General features: G+C 36.3%; 1 protein-coding gene across 3 annotated transcripts in view; it reads right to left on the bottom strand.

Annotated features, from left to right (window-relative positions):
• The window catches only part of NF1 (neurofibromin 1), a 105,320-nt gene that overhangs the window by 62,253 nt on the left and 23,883 nt on the right, over positions 1 to 19,184 (bottom strand). For 2 of the 3 annotated variants that reach the window (XM_076354855.1, XM_076354854.1), the window contains exons 13-30: positions 17,955 to 18,089; positions 17,280 to 17,393; positions 14,418 to 14,497; positions 12,951 to 13,074; positions 11,303 to 11,446; positions 10,335 to 10,581; positions 9,935 to 10,008; positions 9,740 to 9,823; positions 8,682 to 9,122; positions 8,108 to 8,247; positions 7,427 to 7,549; positions 6,930 to 7,013; positions 6,179 to 6,295; positions 5,434 to 5,615; positions 5,117 to 5,328; positions 4,318 to 4,479; positions 3,168 to 3,271; positions 2,154 to 2,289 (exon numbers count right to left, since the gene is read on the bottom strand). In XM_076354855.1, the coding sequence (XP_076210970.1) occupies positions 2,154 to 2,289; positions 3,168 to 3,271; positions 4,318 to 4,479; positions 5,117 to 5,328; positions 5,434 to 5,615; positions 6,179 to 6,295; positions 6,930 to 7,013; positions 7,427 to 7,549; positions 8,108 to 8,247; positions 8,682 to 9,122; positions 9,740 to 9,823; positions 9,935 to 10,008; positions 10,335 to 10,581; positions 11,303 to 11,446; positions 12,951 to 13,074; positions 14,418 to 14,497; positions 17,280 to 17,393; positions 17,955 to 18,089 (2,703 nt within the window). Of the gene's footprint in view, positions 1 to 2,153; positions 2,290 to 3,167; positions 3,272 to 4,317; positions 4,480 to 5,116; positions 5,329 to 5,433; positions 5,616 to 6,178; positions 6,296 to 6,929; positions 7,014 to 7,426; positions 7,550 to 8,107; positions 8,248 to 8,681; positions 9,123 to 9,739; positions 9,824 to 9,934; positions 10,009 to 10,334; positions 10,582 to 11,302; positions 11,447 to 12,950; positions 13,075 to 14,417; positions 14,498 to 17,279; positions 17,394 to 17,954; positions 18,090 to 19,184 lie in introns of those variants that run through there. The other variant, XM_076354856.1, reaches the window with a different exon arrangement.

Raw genomic sequence — 19,184 nt, forward strand, 5'->3', positions numbered from 1 at the left:
TTCTCACTTCCAAGTTTTGAGAATTGCAGTAGTTGCACTTATTAATACAGCATTCACTGTAAAAATAGGACTAGACTACACTGTGTAGAATTTTTTATTACTCATAATTGGTTCACACAGCTCAGAAAAAGCTATTTTCCTTGCTTTACTTTAGACCTGAGATACAGACTCCATGGTTGAAAGGCCAAAAATAGCTCGTCCAGACCACTTAACTGAGACTACAGCTCAAATATTCTGCCAGGCACAGCTCTTCTGTGACAGTCCTCCAACAGGACTGGAAATTGTATTTCCTACGAGCCCTGAGGGCAGCAGGAGTATCCCCCACTGGAATTTTTAGCAGCAGCTAAATCCATCAGAAACACACAAAGAGCAAGAGAGAGACCTATAAGCATACTGGGCTCAGCAACCTGCTGCTGAGCTGCTATAGAGAGCAGCAGAAACGGGACAGAGCAGAGGAGCTGGGGATGGAGGCCGGGGAATGCAGGTATGGGAGGCGGCCAGGAGGGTACCACTATAGAACTTACTCTACAGAGGACAGTGCACCACTCAGGAAGGTTTCTTCTCTTTAAGCATCATTTATAAACGATACCAGAAACAAGCAAGAAGAGGGTGGTCCCAGCTGGGTAACTTTCCAAGGTTTGTGTGACAGCACTAAAGTTTTAGCCACAAATAGAAGTCAGTCTCTGTAATTTGCCTCACTAAAAGAACTCTCTAAATACATTTATCTGTCTCTTCCATGTTCTCTTCCTCCTATTTACCTGCTGAACTGCTCAATACTCTGTGTTTGCAAAAAGCTTGGTCAGCCGCTTAATCAAAGTACATCAGCCCTTTGCATACAATAACATACTCCAGGTCTCTGACAGGCAAGAGTACCTCCATCAGAATGTGTTGCCCACAGCAGACAGAAGATATTTTACTTCATAGACCAAAATGTATTCCTGTTGTCATTCTACCTCTCAAATACAAGAACTATCATCCTCAAAAGTACAGAGCATCTGCAGCATCCCAGTTACAAGGCTAATGTTATTTACCAAATTATATGCCAGTGGACCTCCTTCCCGGTACAAGTTAATGGCTTTCCTTACCGTTCTCCACAGCAACCCAGAGACTCCTGCTTTCAGAACATGATTACGAGACATGGCACTGAGTGTGATCAGAATAAAGCCTGAATGATGCAGTGTCTTGACCTCACCCGCAAATTATCATCTTTAGGGAAGCAAATATAACCACAAACAATTCTCTACCAAATACAGCCAACAGCATTTTATATGTCTATTTCCTTCCATTATACTCAGCTTCAATCCACAGTTTCTAAAATTTAGGACTTCTAACTACTGTGGTCCCACTGAAGACCATTCAGGTTTTTTTTCTTATGAGCATCTTACAACCTTTTTAACCTGCTTTTCTATCAAAGGCAGAAAGTATAAGATTGTGCCCACCTGTAATGGACAACTAAATAATAATCCTGGAGCAATGACTTGAGTAATAGATTTCATAGATAATTTTTGGAAAAATTTACTTCAGAGAAAAATGCTCTTGAAGAAATTGCCTCTATTTTTATGAAGAGAACAACTATCTAGAGTTAGTAACTGCACAAGTAGCTATTTTATTCACAAAGTTAAGGTTTATCAAAGCCGTGATCCATAAGACTTTTAGATAATTAACTTTATTTCTGATTTAATTGATCCTGTATAAAAAGTAAACAAGTACACTCTTTCTATATTCAAAACAGAGTTTTGCATTCTCTAAACGCAGCAGTGATTTTTTTTTTTTATTTTCCTCTTTTGCTGCCTTCCCTATAGATGGCCCATATGATAAACCAATAAAAGCAAGTATAACCATTACCTCCCTAGTTAATCTTTAGCCTCCTACAGAGATGCTAAAGCAGAGATTATTGCTGCCTTATCAGGTCTGAGTTCTTAGCTGTGATTCAAGTCCTTAAAAAAACCAACATTTAGTCACCTCCTGATTGCCAACCCAAGTCTTAAAACACCATTCAGTCCCTATGTTTAGATTCCTGTTATTTAACAAACACCTGAAAACAGTCTTTAAGAAATGCCCACTGTGCACCCACTACTGGACCAAGCTCCAAACTGCTAGAATTATAAAAACAAAACCCAAAGTTTAGGGGCAGGCAACCATTGCAGGCATACCTGGTATAAACAATGGCACACACTGCGAAGTTGTGGTGGGAACTCCGAAGAAGAATTAATGATTGCATGAAAAAATTTTTCTGTCATTTGCAAAAGACTCCGCTGGTTCTCTTCAAGGCTTTCTGTAGGCTCCAGCCTGAAACAGACCCATAAATGTATGGCCAGCAATCAAATAAATTATACTAGCTGTACTTGTATGTTTGGTAGTAACCTTATTTCCCAGGGTAAATAGAAATCTTACAAAATATTTATGATCCATCAATATTTTAAACCATGTAAGTTACAAATATAAGGTCATTTAAAACTCAGTAATAAACAGACAGCTGTAAGCGGGATTCTCTCACACCATTCCATACAAAGACATGCATACATAATTCCAACTGATAATTACATTATCAGTTTGACGGTTTCTCTGAAAGGAATTTTTGAGGTAGACACAGACATTTGAGAGTTAAACTATTAAAAAGAAGGCCTCTATTTTGGTGAGCTAATTAGAAGATGAATACTTAAAGTTTTTCTAAGAGTTAGAGATAATTCAAAGCACTAGAACAACAGCTACTAAATCCAAGTCTTGAAGTGATATAAGAGAAATTAAAGCAAAAAAAATTACACACAACATGCACGCATTCCATCTTGCTTCTGTAATTAATTCAATGACCTAAAGCAGATGCTTTCTGGTACTACTGGAAATCCCCACATTAGTGGCCTACATAAAAGTATGAAGTAGCAAGTAGGAGAAGAGGTCCTGCAAGAGCTCTCTATCTTCCTTACTCTCTCGGGGCTTAGAGGACATGCAGCAAAACTCATCTCGCTGTGTTGGACAGCTCTGTACAATTCTCCCTGGGTATAAGGATTGCGGATACAATTAATGTGTCTGGTAAAGTGAGGAGTGGAAAAGTATGAAAGTATGACAAAAATATTTGCAACAAGGAAAAAGGAATCCCATTATATTTACAATGACTGGGAATCATGTTTACAAATAAATACATTTGCTCCCCCCCTTGAATCTCAAACCTTGTTGGATCCACCTCAAAGCTAACATGCTGCCATTCAGAGGATGTGATCACAGTCCTTAATAAAGGTTCCAAAAGCTTCTGCAAATATGTAGCACCATATACCTGTGTAGAAAGAAAATCAGAATAGGTGGCCAGATTAACATGGCAATTCACAGCAGCACTCCAAAATTCTGTGAGTGTTAAAAGAAAAACAAAAGAAAACATTTGATTTCTTTTGGCATAAGCCAGATTTCTGTAAAATTGGTGTTTCTATACTATAGTCTCACTTCTGAAACATACCTGTGATCAATGTCTACAAGTATTTTGATTAATTTCCAATTTAGAGAAAACTGTAGGTCACTTTAATAACTACAATAACCAGATGGGATTCTTTCTTAAAAGCACAGTGACTCAACACCCCATTTCTGTTTGTATAGTATTACACAATTTAAACTGAAATGGAAGTATAAACAAGACATCAGAGTTTGTCCTCCCATCTTTAAATTTCCTGTTACAAGACGACCACCAGAACAGTCTTCAAGCTGGTACCAGCCCCAGAATCACTCATATAACTAAACTAGTCAGAAGTTTAAAGAGCCCTACTATGACTGAGGGTTATTTAGGAAAGGACTTTAAGATAACTAAAACTTTTACAAATATTTAGATGTTTGTATCAAATGAGTTACGTTGTCTAAATAACTACTAATTTCTGTTGAAATCTACAAATCTTGCAAACGTTTTTGTTACTGCGACAGTTTTCTTCTTTACAATGCAGAATATACAGACTAGGCAAGATGAAATATTTATTGCCATGGAAACTTTCAAGAGGACTAACTGTAAGCTTAAGCCTAACTGGTTGAGTCATGAACTCTTGCAAAAGGTTAGTTCCAGGAGGATTTGTATTTTTTAGTTGGGCCTGAGCATAAGAGATCTGAAAGAACTAGTTCATCAAATGTTAAAACATTAAAAGCAAAACTCCCTAAACTTAACAGATGTGAGAGCTGAGACTAACTTAAACTGAGACCCAAAGGCAACTCTGTACTATTTTCATCTAATCCAGTTACTCAAGTGCTTAACACCATAGACTGGTAGTTTCGTATTTTTAGATTAATAAACATTTCCTGTTAATGAAGTGATCTGTAGCAGAGAGAAAAGATTAGATAGTATACCTTAAAACAGAAAGTCATTATTTTACTGGCTAAGCTGTTTCCTCGGAAGAGTGTCTGCATGGAATCTGCTAGTTCAACTTCCTTTGAAAACATATTCCAGAGTAGCTGGTAGAGCAAGTGCCGGGAATCAAAGAGTGTGACCAGGACACGAGCTAGCTCATCCTTAAAAGAAGCAATGAAACATTAATCTGACTAGCAGTGAGCCAAAGCAAGTACGAAAAAAAGAATTATGAAAAAAACCACCAAGCAGTTTGTACTAATGCCTTAAATTTGCTGTGGAGTCTTGCATGTAAATATCAAATTAAGCACATACAATCTCTGTTTACATCTTTCCTATGCTATTGCTTGTCTAAAAATCTGCCTCATGATATCCAGTCATACAAATTCATAATGGTTAGTCCAGATAGATAAGCAGTTATTCTGCTATATAACAAAGCCCAATTCATCTTGCTAAAATCTAAAGGAGCAAATACAGTTCTGTTTGTCTGCATTACAGCACACACAATCTGTAATAAATAACCAGCCCAGATATATTTATTACAATAACTGTATATAAAATTATTCCTAGATATTAACTAAAAATTTACTATAAAAATGCAGTTTATAATCAAGATCCCTGACAATCATATTCAGTACACTTTTCAAGAATATACTAGGAAAGGCTAGCTAGCTATCATGAACGGTAGGTCTAATCTCTTTTTAGCAGACTGTTGTTACACCCTTAATGTTTGCACTCATTTGTATTTCAAGTCTTAATATTTTCAAAAACGTAGGAAATAAAATGCATGAATCAACTTACCCACTGAGAACAAGGCACCACATTGGCTAAAGCCATAGCAATAGGAAGCTCCCCCTGATCACCCATCATTGTAACCAACTCCACCAATCTCTCAAACCGATCTGCTAGCACTGTTTCTGCTAACGTATCAAATTCTGTTCCCTGCTGCAGAATTTTGGTGAGGACTTCCATAAACGTAGCTCTTGTTTGGAGGTCTTTATGATAGCCCAAGCCTGATTAAAAAAACCCAGAACTACTAAGGAAGATGTAAAAATAAATTAAATACCAATGTCTTCATTATGTATTCATTTATGCACAGTTATCTCTAACTACTTTACCTATTGAGTGCATAAGACCACTGTCCACATTCGCATTGAGCAAATTTGACATAGCAAGAACAGTGCAGTGCCGTAGCGAAGCCAGTCTTCGAGACATTCCACGTTTCCTGCCACCTGTTTGTGCACTTTCATCTTCAACTTCACTACAGTCATTTAGAAGGTTCATAAACAGCGTGAAATATCTAAAGAAAAAGAAAAAGACTTGGATAAGTAAAACAGATTCTGCAAAGGCAACCATCTGAAAAGATTTTCATACAGTAGCAAATAGACAATAACCCTCCCAAAAAAACCTCGTAACTGCCCCAAGTAATCTTTCCTGTAGCATAGTCCGAACTTTCAAATGTGTTGTAGCAACCAGAAAGCACCGTCCTAAAATTTGTATGCAAATTTTCTCAGACCAAGCAAGTGTTCACAGGTGTGCCTTTACAAACAGATGTCTTGAAAGTGATTTTAAGTTTCATAGACAAAAATATAATATCAAAGCAAGCTAATCACTCCCATGAATTAAGCATACATCTGCATTAAGCAGAAACAAAGCCAAATTTTATAATTATTTTCTAAATGAAAATGTTTCCATAAACCTAGGAGGCAGAGATTTGTGAAATGGGATATATAAAGAGGTAATTTTCTCTTTGGATAATAACATTATTTCTGCTAGAAGAAAAACCATAGTTTGTAATAAAAGTCATATGGTGCATCTACTTAGAGTCATTGTATAGAAAAATAGTTAAAAGTCACTATTTACTTAAGAAATAACTGAGATTTTGCTTCCATCAGCTCAACGCCATCTCCTTCTTCAGGCTGTAGTGGAAGCCCAGCAAGAAGAGAGACCACTGCTTCCATACTCGCTTGGTCCAAATCTCTGAAAAATAAAGTTTTAAGAAGCTGTGAATCAGTTCAGCATAATTAGTCTCTCCTTCCCCTTGATAATTTTCCCATCCAGTACCACGTCCCTTTTCCTTATATATCTAACTGCAGGTGAAAAGTATCTTTAAAAAAAAGTTATTCTAGTAAAGTTCTGCCCATCAGGAAAAACCTATTACATTCTGCGGCACAGGTTCAAGCAATATATCTATTAAGGACAACAACTGCAAACCAAATTTGTCACAAAAAAAACAACAGTTAAGTATAAATTCAACACTATAACATTTGATGATTCTATTCTTCAGAATGCATATGAAGACATAGCTCTAGCAAATAAAATGTTCAATCCTAATGCTAAATCAGAAATGGTATTAAAAGGAATTAAATAAATTCAGTAGATTTAAAAAAAAAAAAACAAAAACCACCACACCTCAAGAGCCATGTTAGTTAAGACTATGCATTAAATACAATTCTGTTGTTGCTCACCAAAACTTAAGTTTCAATTTCTGTCTCTTCCTTAAAATTACTACCACTAAAGGAAGTCCACACGAGCCAGCTCATCTGTGGATATCAAATGCCACCTGGAACACGGTTAGCAACTTTAGCAACAGTTTAATAGTATTCTTTTTTACCTTGTCAAGCATTTCACATCCTCATCTGTTGCTTGATTAGATGTTCCCATAACCCAGTCTGTCAAATATTCCACCATTTTGTTCCTGTTACATATAGACATATTGCTTTAGCTTTGGTTTTCTGGTTTTTTTAACAATCCTTCCCCCAAACATACTTACCATTGTTGGCACCATTCTTAATTACTACAAATTCAGTGTAAGAACTATTTGAACCACACACTGAAGATGAACTGAACTAATTTTATTATACCAAGTAATACTCCAGTCTGTATCACACACAAAATTTGTACATGTGTTTAGTACCCCCACAATCAAAATAAAATTTTAATGCAGCACCAGGCTCTAAATTATTCTGAAGGCAAAGATAGGAGTACTATCCCTTTACCAGGAATACTGGTATGAGACAGGTTTTGCTTTATTTTTTTAAACATGCAACCAAACAGAATTACACTTGTCCACATTACACTATCCTAGAAGTTATATAATGCAATACTTACCTAAATTTCATTTCTTGGCAAAAGGAAAGGTCATCTCTCCTCTCCATCATTACTTCTACTAACTGACACAGCTTAGTTTTTATTTGAATTGCATGTACCAAATTTCCAAGCACACGCACATATCTGAAGAAAAAAGCAAAAGGATTGATTAAATACTTCATACTACAAGGCCCATACCTCTGACAAATTTTTTCAGCTCCACGCTGGAACCTACACACTGGCTGACCCAGCGGACTTGCATAATGGGTTAGCAAGTGTTTGGGCTACCTTTTTTTATTTTCCATGTGAGCAAGCCAGCCCCTGCAGCAGCTGAAGACCAGCACCAAATTTCTTCTGTCCAAAGAAGTTTTCTATTAGTATAAAACTGAAATCTGCCCTTCAGCTGGCTTTTAACCACTAACACCACTGTACAGAAAAGAAACCAGGAATGCTTACAAGAATGGGGCTGAGCTATGGAATGGTTAGTTCTTTTAAAAAAAAGTCACCCTCCATCAGCGTACTTTATGCTACAGTATAAATGATCTCCATTATTACTGAAGTTGTCAGAACCATAAGGAGGAGGATCAGAAAGTCAGCTGCTTCTTCTCCATGGATGCAAGCAGAAAAGATATAAACTAGAAGGGTCTACCTCACTTCTTAAACATATTACTTTGTATAGGAAGGGTCAATAGGATTTCTTACCTAACCAGATTTAGCATCATTGTCTCAATACTAGCTTGTCCAAGATGTTCTGAGCTCCCTTCTGTATGATTGTCAAGCAAATTCTTCATTATAGCAATGGTTTGCTCTACAAATTGTGTGTTGGTCTCAGTTAACAAAACCTACAGGGAGAAAATTGGTGGTCTTAATTCTTTGAACACAAAACCAAAAAAACAGTATTTATCAACTATACTGCAGTATTTCAAAAATCTAATGGACAAGCATTTTTCTAGTATCACCTAGCCAAAAGAAATCCAATATATGTCAAGATTAAATATGTCAATACTACCAGCCATAAGGATTCTGAGAACATTCTCACAGATTCTGTACTCAGAGTTCACTAAGAATTCAAGAATGTTTTCAATTATTTCATGTTAAATATAGCCTGGAATCACAAATACAATAATTATTAACGCATGTTGTCAAATACAATCACAGTGCTTGCAGGTTTTTTGTACAAAACATGAACAGATATCCATTTCAATTACCTATGTGAAAGACAAGACAGACGCTTTTTATTAAGACACAAATGTGAAGGAATATATCAACACTTTACCTGTCCTTGAGAATCAAAAAATTTGCTGATGGTATTCTTCAGTTTGTTAAACAGCATTGGATAAAGTGCTGGACTCAACTCCAAACCCACCAGATCTTTAATATTAGTCCGTATCTGAAGTCCCACTTTCTCATGGTTACAGACCATCAGAGTCAATAATCGATCAATGAATTTGCTAACAGGAGTCTCTGCATTTCCCTCAGTGGACACCATAGATATCATGGAGCCCTTACGCTCATTGACAGGGCCCATAGGTGGACTGTAGGTTGCTAATCCTGCATTGCTACGATGCTGTAGGCACACTCCTCCAAGGGCACATAAGAACCCCGTCATGTTGATCCACTCCTGAAGAGAATCTGTGTCAGACAAGTCTATCGAGCCTCCCCCACTAACATGCGACATTCGTCTCTTAACAATTGTCTTATGAAGACTTTCAGTAACCTGAAAAAGAACAGCTAAAGATGAAATCTCTTCAATTAAACATAACTAATGGAGAGAGATCAGGATTTCAAAGTATTCCGTAACACATCCTGCCATTTACAATTCCAGTCTCAAGAATTTTCTAAGATTCACCTTTTATAGTTTATTGTGATAGTATGAACAGCAATCTATACAGAGGCACTGGTTTTAGAGAAGTTGAAAAAGCAAGGCTAAAAAGGTCTGAAGGGGGGTGCCTAGTCAATTCCCTGCTCTGCACCAGGATAAAGCATATTTAAATCATGAGAGCCAGCAGCTTGTTTAAAAACTTCCAGTGAAAGGGATTTCATAATTTCTCTAGTAGTATTCCAGAGTTTTCACTATTCTTTTTTCAATTTCTTTTTAATTTTTAAGCTCAGCCTGCATCTCCCAGACAGCAATTTAAGTCAAATTACTTCTTGGTCTCTTAGTAAGCATAGAGGACAACTGATTACCATTATTTTTCTGTAATACTTCCATGGAGCTTAAGTCTGCCTACAAAACTCTTTTTCTAGATTAAAATTCAATTCCTTAACATAAATAAGCTTAAATAGTTATTTTGCATTTCTAAGGATTGAACCTATGGAAAAATTCATAGTCACCTGCCCATCTTCCATTTTGGTCTTTGGATAGTTAAGGATTAGTTTTGTAGCTTGTTCCCATTTTGCATGTGTATCCTCCCAGGCCTAAAATAAGATATATAAAGATTTAACTTCAAAACTACTTGTAGCAACAGTATTTTCTGTTTTCAAAAAAATATGCATGCAAAGAGTATGTGAATTCAGAATAAAGTTTACCTCTGTGTTCCCTGCAGTTGGATGTTCAATGCGTCTTAGTAACGCCATCACTCTTTTCTGAAGAGCTGCTCTTCCTACAAGGAGCACAGAGCATTTAACCAAGTTTTTTGAAAACGCACCTACGTCAAATATGAGATCTTTGAAAGTAATTATTAAACTAACAGAGGAACGTATTCCCTTAAAGCGTTTAGAAAAGGATTCTTCTTGTTACACTTTAAAATCCTATGAACTCAATCACCCAAATTCTCTACTCTTTCTAGCAATTCCGATGATTCAGATATTTCAGTGAAAGCAGGAGAAGCAATCAAATCAAGAATCTCAACCTGTTTAAAGAACTCAAACACAAATAATAGTCTTATTATACAGGTAGAAAGGTATTTTGCAGATTCATGATTCTTACCTGTTGACATCATATTGCTAACAGATGCAAACTCCATGAAAGTATTGTAGTTTGGCAAAAAATTATGCACTGAGACTTCATCTACTCCACATCTGATATCTGCTTCCTCACAGAGGTGACGGAAACAGGACATTGCAACAAGGACTGCCTCAATATCCGGGCTCCACAAAAACATGTATAAGGCGACTTCCAATTTTGTTTGGGCTTGGCGACAAATCGGTGTTCCGCTGCATCCTGCTGTACTTTCCTTGGGAAATAAAAATTCCGAATTTGGTAATATTGCTTATGAATATGGCAACTTTATTAGAATTCAGCCTTATCCAAATTGTTCTTTAAAACTGCTTTTATTCCAGTAGGAGTAAGCAATCCTAAACAAGATCAGAGCTCTTATATGCTGTTGCATGAACACAGTGGCTAAGAACCTGCTCCTTTCATAAGGATAACCATGTACTTAGGAAAATCTTATTGATACTGGAAAAGTGTACATTAAAAAACAAAATGAAAGTTTTGGCTCATAAAAGATGTTCTAAATATCCTCTTCATTTTTTTTCCTGCAGCTAGAACTAGTAGTAAAGCTAGGCTTGAGAAACTTGTCTGTCAAAGGGTGTACCTTACTAAAATGCTTGGGTTTACGATCCTTCACGGCACATTCAAACTGCATGCGATACTTTAAAAAGTGAGATTTCAGATTTATTAACAATAGATTAATGTGTAGGGATCCTATGTGCAATCCTAAAAAAAAATATTCACCAACATTTTAACTTGAAAAAGGTGTGACTTTTTGAAGTCTGAAACATCATTATTAACCAACATTAGATACATACATTATGCAGGATACAGATGCCTTTTCCTCTTCAGAATTAATTAATTTTATTTTTTAAAATTACTCTCAAAGTAATTTAATTTCTACTTGCACACAGGTTTTTCTCCCCAAGTGTTAAAAAGAATTATTATCATGTATTACTTACCATGGAAGAATTCCCTTTCCCTTTCCTGAGGGTAGCTCCTGGAGCACAGCGTATCATCTCTTCATGGTCAAGAGAAATTTGACTAGTTCCACCTCCAGAGACATCATAAAGGAAGAGAAAGTGGCAGGAACTCCTATCTGATTGCTATAAAGAGAGGCAAGAAAAATAATAAATCAACTTCTTTTTTAAAAAGGATAAAAAGGATAGATTTCAGGAAGGTTAAAAGCTCTTCAACATTTACACAGTACTTTTCACACTGGTGCTCTCAGGGCTTTATAAAGTTATCCACATTCATGGTATCTTAGAATGATGTTTCCCCTTAAGAAATTATCTGGAGAGTCATCTTCAAAAAAACATCACCTTGAGGTAAGCACAAAATGATGCCTTTTCCTCCCTTTCTTGGAGCCCCCTGAAAGCCCTACAGGCTTCTTGGTTTTACTCCACAGAATACACACTAACATAAATGTAATTATAATTTAGATGTAATTAAGTCTAAAGAAGCCAAGCTCAGGAGTACTGTACATTTTATTCTATACATTTTATATTAGATCAGAAAAGCAGGAACTGATATTGTCAAGCAGAGCTCTAACAACAACTATTATCTTTTTCTGATCCTGATATTAATGAACATCCTCTAAGCACTAAGAGGATAGACATTTTTAAAAACAACTAATTACTTCTTAACTGGAAGGAGGATGATAATATTAAGCATACTCTCTATTTGAAGGACAGTTGATTTCCACTTAGAGGCCAAATGTAAAAGTCTTCCTGAATTCATAGAAAGCCAGAATGCCTAAGGTCTTCAGCTGCAATACGTGAGATTGTATTTTACAAATACATATTAAACTGGAGATACCAAAGGAAAAAGCCTACTACTCAGCATCAACACAGACAAACAGTAGTGTCCATCAGTAACAGAGCTACCAAAGTTGAAAAGAGAAGAAAAGAAAAAAGTCATTTAAAGGCAAAAATCCTCTTGCTGAAAGAGGACTTTTTAAGCATGCTATATACTACACATAAGATAGTATCCTCCTCACATTAGCACAGCTACTTTCAGGTCAGATAGAAAAAACAGAAACCCTTTATTTTTTCTAGTAGATCTTTAATTCAAAAAGTAATATAGCAAGTCTGGTTTTAATTCTAGCAAGTATAGCATTACAATGTGTGTTTGGCTTGGAAAAAGTCTCTTGAGATTATTGGAAAGAAGCAGGTCAGAATTCTAGGACTCACATGAACATGAGATCCAAAGAGAAATTTTTATTTCATCCATGAAGAAGTATATTTTATCATAACTAACTTTCCCTTTTCCTCACCTTGTGGACTATTTCCCTTTGTATTAGGCAAATAGGTATCAGGCACCAGGTTTCTGCAAAACACACATTTTCCAGGCAAGTAAGACAACCTGTGTAGCTAAAGTAAAAAAAAAAAAAAAAAAAAAGATCCTAAACCTAACTTCAGCTAACAATTCTAATCAAGGGTGCCTCACAAAGCACCGTCTCTCAGCAGAGAGGAAATCGGAAAACAGAAAGTGTAGGTGTAGCTATTAAATCTCTTCCAATCATAAAAATAACCTGGTGAATAAAGGGAGTGACAAAACAGAGCAATTCATTTTAATGATCCTAACAGATAGATGTTGACATTTACTTACTTTGTTTTTTAGAAGAAATTTATTCCTACAGATGAGAATCTCTCGCAGCCACTTGAGGATTTCTGTACTGCTGAGCATCTGATGACTAGTTAGTTTCTTGCAGATACAAAAAAGCATTTGTGAACTGCAGCAAAATGAAATTCAGCATTAGCTTTATAATCTAATAACAAAATTTTTGAAGATATTACTACATTTTACATAGAAATAGGCAATTAGCATGAATATCCTATACACATACTAACATCATCTTTTAAAATGTATAATAGATATAATATAGGTGTGTACTTTAAACACAAGCTCCCCTCTGACCCTTCCCACCGCCCAGCTGGCCTTTTTAGTTCCCTAGAGGAAGTTAAGCAATTTGGGTACTTGTTAGAAGTCCAGACTCCGGGGCTGTCGATTCAGAAGTCCTCCATTTATCCACAGAACAGATACAGCACAGACAGTGGCAGTACAAGTTTACCTACACTGCTCTGATAACGTGTCTCAACTCTGTTCTGGAAGGAACACATCTAGGGATGTTCCTTCTTCATATCCATTCAGGCCTCACACTCTCTGTTAAAACTGCCAAAGGGTCCAAATTAGTGTCAATTTTAATGGGTTTTTCCCCCAGCCCGAACAGACCACAAACTCATTTCTACTATTAGAAATTACAGCAATGAGTTTCAGTTATTGCCCATCTAGGTAGGGCTCAGCCCCACACCTATCCCTTAACAAGCCCCTTGAGCCATATTTAGCAGTCATGCAGGCCAATTTGTTGATGCTGGTAAGACTGTTCCTCCTAGACTGTCGTTCCCTTTCTTCTAAAACAAACATCTGTACCACTTCAGATTAGATCACCAAATATTTCTTTTTAAAATTGTTTAGCTCATGCAATTCTTAGAAATCTGAGTTTACAGATTCCTATTTTTTGATTTAGCACTTTGTGTAATTCTGACTTTTTTGGAACTTCATTTCCCTTAATATTCTGCAAGAAATCAACTACAACAGCTGCTGTGAAGTTATAAAAAGCAAGATGACTTTAATGAATAAAAATTCTTTAAATACATAGGAAAGACAAATGGAGCTCACAGGTCAGGGCAAACTACTACCTTCTTTAGGTGAGGGCTTCAGAGTCAAGATTAGCAAATCCACACTTCTAGAATTGCTTAGCATTACCCTCCCTCAGCCCCAAAAAAGATAAAAAAAGAATTTAAACAAGTACTAAACATTTGAATGAGGTGGAAAAGTCTCTAACTTTTCAAACGAATAATCATTTCTACACCTTAACATCAGACTGAAGAGAGTCGTTAAGAAAGCCAGCAAAATGTTATAAGGAAGATAAAATGTTTTCATGAACACATAATAATTTTGACTGCAGATTCATGCCAATGTTGCATAGGTTTCTCAAAACATTCACAGCTATTTCAAAAGAGAAGACAAATCAAAACAGCTATTTCTCTAATTTACAAAAGTTAACTTACATACCTAATTTCCCAGAATGTTTCTATAGGTGCATCAGGATTCCACAAGTCAATGCTGTCTAACTGGTGAAGAACTAGCAAGGCCTAAATTCAAAACAAAGTAGTTTCACTTAAAGGCAGAAATCTATAAAGTACCTCAGCATAGGCAGAGAAAGAGGTGCAACCACATAGTAATTACATTGTTTTAAAAACAACAAAAGATACAAAAAGCATTTTATATAGAAGAACAAGAGTTCATTGTTAGTCCATGTCAAAAGTATTTCATTTTAGTTTTTACTACATATTTATAACCCAAACCTAGAGGTTTTACCTCGTACATCCGTACAAAACCATACTAGACACACAGGCACAATGTTTTTAAAAGATAGGTTTTGGCTTTAATATTTACTTAATGTCCAGCTGCAAAAAAATGAATGCAACCAATCCTACGGATATAAACTTCTAGTGGTAACAGCAAAATTTCTGCAGTTCAAGCTCTTTGCCAAGTCAGGACAGGCAAATACTTTGCTCTTTGTAACTATTCCCTGCACAAGCAAAAACTTCGGTAAGAATAGGTTCTGACCATATGTCGTGGTTTAACCTCAGTCAGCAACTGAGCACCACACAGCCACTCGCTCACTCCCCCACCCCCCCCCCCGTGGGATGGGGGAGAGAATCGGAAGAGTAAAAGTGAGAAAACTCGTGGGTTGAGATAAAAACAGTTTAATAATTGAAATAGAATAAAATACTAAGAATACTAATAAGAATAAGAAGAATATACAAAGCAAGTGATGCACAATGCAATTGCTCACCACCCACCGACCGATGCTCAGCCAGTCCCCGAGCAGCGGCCCCCCCGGCCAGCTTTCCCCAGTTTATATATTGAGCGTGACGTCCCATGGTATGGAATGTCCCTTTGGCCAGTTTGGGTCAGCTGTCCCGGCTGTGCCCCCTCCCAGCTTCTTGTGCACCTCCAGCCTTCTCCGTCGGTAGAGCATGGGAAGCTGAGAAGTCCTTGACTAGTGTAAGCACTGCTCAGCAACAACTAAAACATCGGGGTGTTACCAACGTTATTCTCGTACTACATCCAAAACACAGCACTGTACCAGCTGCTAGGAAGAAAATTAACTCTATCCCAGCCGAAACCAGGACACCATATCTAAGAACATACTGCTGAACTATGGCCAAAACTTTAATCTCTGCTTTGATTTAGTCAGATTAACTACAAAAATCTCAAAAATCAACTGCTTATAAATTAGCTGAAGACAATTTTCAGAAGAAAGACATCTCTAATAAAAATTAAACTGGTCAAAGGCCAGTTTGTTTATAAACAAACAGAAAATTATTGATTAGAAGTTGTTTATCCTTAATTATACCAAACAACTACAACAAACAAAATCTCTCCTCTTAAATCACCTGTTACTTGGGGTTGTCTGATATGCAGGCAAATAAATTTTCACTTTGGTGAAAATACAAGTTAAAGACAGAAATGAGGAAAGTCTTAGCTATTTTTCCTCATAAATTAAAAAAAAAGTTTGCTGCAAAGGGATTGCTATTAAAAATGGCATTTAAAAAAAAAAAAAAAAACCCATACTGTTCTCCAACAATATTTAAGTAGTTATTTCAAATTGCTTCCTATTTTAAACAAATATTCCAGAACTTCTTTAGTAACCTACTAATCAAAAACAGACATGAGAGGCCAACCCTCAGCTAGTTAAGCCAACAGTCAGGTAGATTAGGGATTAAGATCAATAAAGAATCAAGGTTGAACAGTACACCAAAATTAAATTATGTAACGGCCAAAACTTTTCAATCTCTAAGTTCCTGTAAATGACAGTAAGGATGTTACCACCCAACATAAACTTCCCCAGAGACTTTCACACTGAAAAGGATTATTCTTATACAAGTAACGTCCTTGAATTCTACCATTAAACTATCAAGAAATATGTATTTCATATATTGATAGGTAGTAGTATATTGACACTATTTGTGGCAATTCTTGTTGAGGCAAGGTTTAACAAAAAGGTCTTAGTTTACGTATTAAAATTCAAATATTTATGTAAAGCTTTAATAGCATAGAGGTATAGTTAATCCTTTTTTCAGTCTACCTGTGAAAACCTAAAACATGAAAGACGTCAGTGAAGCACACACTCTACAGTGCACTTTTTAGAATGGGAATCGAAAGAAGGCAAGAAAATGTAACTGGCACCGTGGATTAAAAAAAATAAATAAATCTTTCTATTCTGTTATGCACAAGGAGAAGCTGAAGCCTGCTTTCATTGTATATGAATGTGCTCTGGAGACCCACCATAGTGAAAAACATACAAATGTTACAACTGAACTGGCAAAGACACAGAATCAGCAACTTTGCATGGAAAGGCTAAAAATCAGAATTAACTTTGGTGACGTTAGCTCCTTCAGTCAAAGCTGGCGGGAAGAAGATTTCAGTAGCCTTAAAGTATCCAATCCATCCCTCCCACACATACAACCTCCTCTGATTCACAACAGAATGCAGGACCAGCCACCGCATTAGGCATTTTTCTCACAGCCATTTAGAAAACATAGAAGAGAAAGTGCAAGCTTAATGGTGCTCTCTGCAAAGATGGAACAGAGGAACTGTCAAACTGTATTTGATCAACACCAGGGATGAACAAACCATATCAAGAGATGCAGGGTAGTCACAAAAGGCAATATGAATTGCTTTTTAAAATTTTCTTATAGGCCTCTCCTGTAAAACTTTCAGTGCAGGAGACATTTAGAAAAAGATCAATAGAGACCAAACTCCAAGACACAGAACTTCATAGCTAATCAATACTTCAGAGCTTCTACAAAAGCCTTGATTTGTCTGTGTACTAATCATTTGGCATAGAGAACATCTACCCCTTACCTCCATGGCTTCTTGTGCTATATCTGGCATGCTGGATTGCGGAACAAGTTGTACAAGGCCTGTAATTAATTCAGCCGTGCTACCTTGCGTCTCAGGTCCTTGCTTCCTTGGATTCTAAATAGCAAAAAGGAAAGCAAGTTTAAGTTGTATAACTTTTTAATGACTGACCATGTTACTGACCACTACAGGGGCACTCCTGAATTAAACTAGGGGGATTTCTGCATCTTTAAGAGAGTACCCCATTTCTTTTTAAGCTATAATACCCCTTGCATATCATATCTTTGACAGAATTGAAGTATTTTTAAATTAAACAATAAACAGACCTGAGAAAATGGAAGACCTAAGAGCGCATCTGTCTTTCTACTCATTGAAATGATGATTAATTTTCCCCCGCCTTATTTTAGTTTTCTTCTTGTTCTATTCCCCTCTCCTTCCCCCTCATAGGCCCTTCAGAGTTCCAGAGCTTTATGCTCCCTTGTTGCTCTAGTTCTGTAAAATGTCTTACAGTTTCTTTTTGGTTTTGTCCTTCTCCTTTGAAAGGACAGAAGCATTATCACCAGAGAAAAGAATGAGTAGGCAAGTATCCTAGATGCCAGGTTTTATGTTTTTAATTTTTATTCATTTAGTAGCTTCAAAAGTAAATTTTACTATGAATGAATAGTATGATATACTTACACACAGCAAAAGCTTTGGATCAGCATGGATCAGTTTTACCAAGGACAACAGCAAGAACTTGTAGCTTCTGGTTTCCAAATCAGTAGGTTTTTCTTTAAATTTAAGGCTTGTCATTTTCTCCTTAAATGTAAGACTCTGAGGGAAGGAAAAAAATCAGTCATTGTCAGTAAGGTAGTCTACATAGTAGTTACAATTAAACATCTTATCAAGTGTATTGCTTTTATAATCTATAATACATGAAAAAGTTTAAAAGTATATTAAGTTCACTCACGTACAGTTGCATAGCCTTCTACTTAAAAATCCCCTTTTACATATGCATATGCTATTACTTTATTACATCTTTAAAGTTTACTTAAGAATTGTTTTAGTGAGCTGCATGTGGACATAAAAGTTTTTGCATAAGACAAACTGTGGCAAAAGAAACATGGATAAAAAGACTAATAAGGATTTAGAAAGATTTTCTCTGGTCTGAGAAAGAAATAAAAATAAATGTTTCCAAGTAAGCTTGAATACGTGAGAGGGTAGGGAATTTTTTTTCCAAAGGCAAAATATTCTCTTTATTTTCTGCCACAATCACAGTCCGGATGACAGCATTTTCATCTGTACAGCCTCCGAAAAATGCACCTTTCATTTTTCACAAGGTACACACTGCATCGCTTCAATTAAAAAAAAAAAAAAAAAAAATCTAGCTTTATCTGAAAAAACAGTAAACTCCTTCTGTACCAGTCAACTTCCTCATGTGAGATGGAGAACATTTTAAGATATGTATTGAGAGTTCACATACGGTATTCTGGTTTGACTCCAGCGTGAACTATATCATATTCTACCACTGCTGTTCACACAACAGAATCCAGGTAGCAGTATGACCAATACATTTAACAAATAGTCATACAGTGTTGGCTGTGAAGTAAGCGTATATGGATTGTACCGGTTATAAGGATTTCAAAAATTGAGTTTATGCTTCAATCCTATGGTGTGCACAACCCCCCAAAGTGAACCACCCTGTTGTATGGCAATCAACTGCAGTTTCTTCATCTCAACAAAAATAATTTGCATGCATACTAAAGTCTGTGAAAAATATGTGTGCATTTATATATAAACACACACATATATAAATACATATATAAAAAAAAGTGAACTTGTGTTAATTGGTCCCCAGTATGTCCAAAGACAAAAGACTTTCATCTCTCTCCAGTAAGTTGACAGAATTTATATGTTCATTAATTTTAA

Source organism: Aptenodytes patagonicus, chromosome 17, assembly GCF_965638725.1.
Source record: "Aptenodytes patagonicus chromosome 17, bAptPat1.pri.cur, whole genome shotgun sequence".
Taxonomy (NCBI): Eukaryota; Metazoa; Chordata; class Aves; order Sphenisciformes; family Spheniscidae; genus Aptenodytes; species Aptenodytes patagonicus.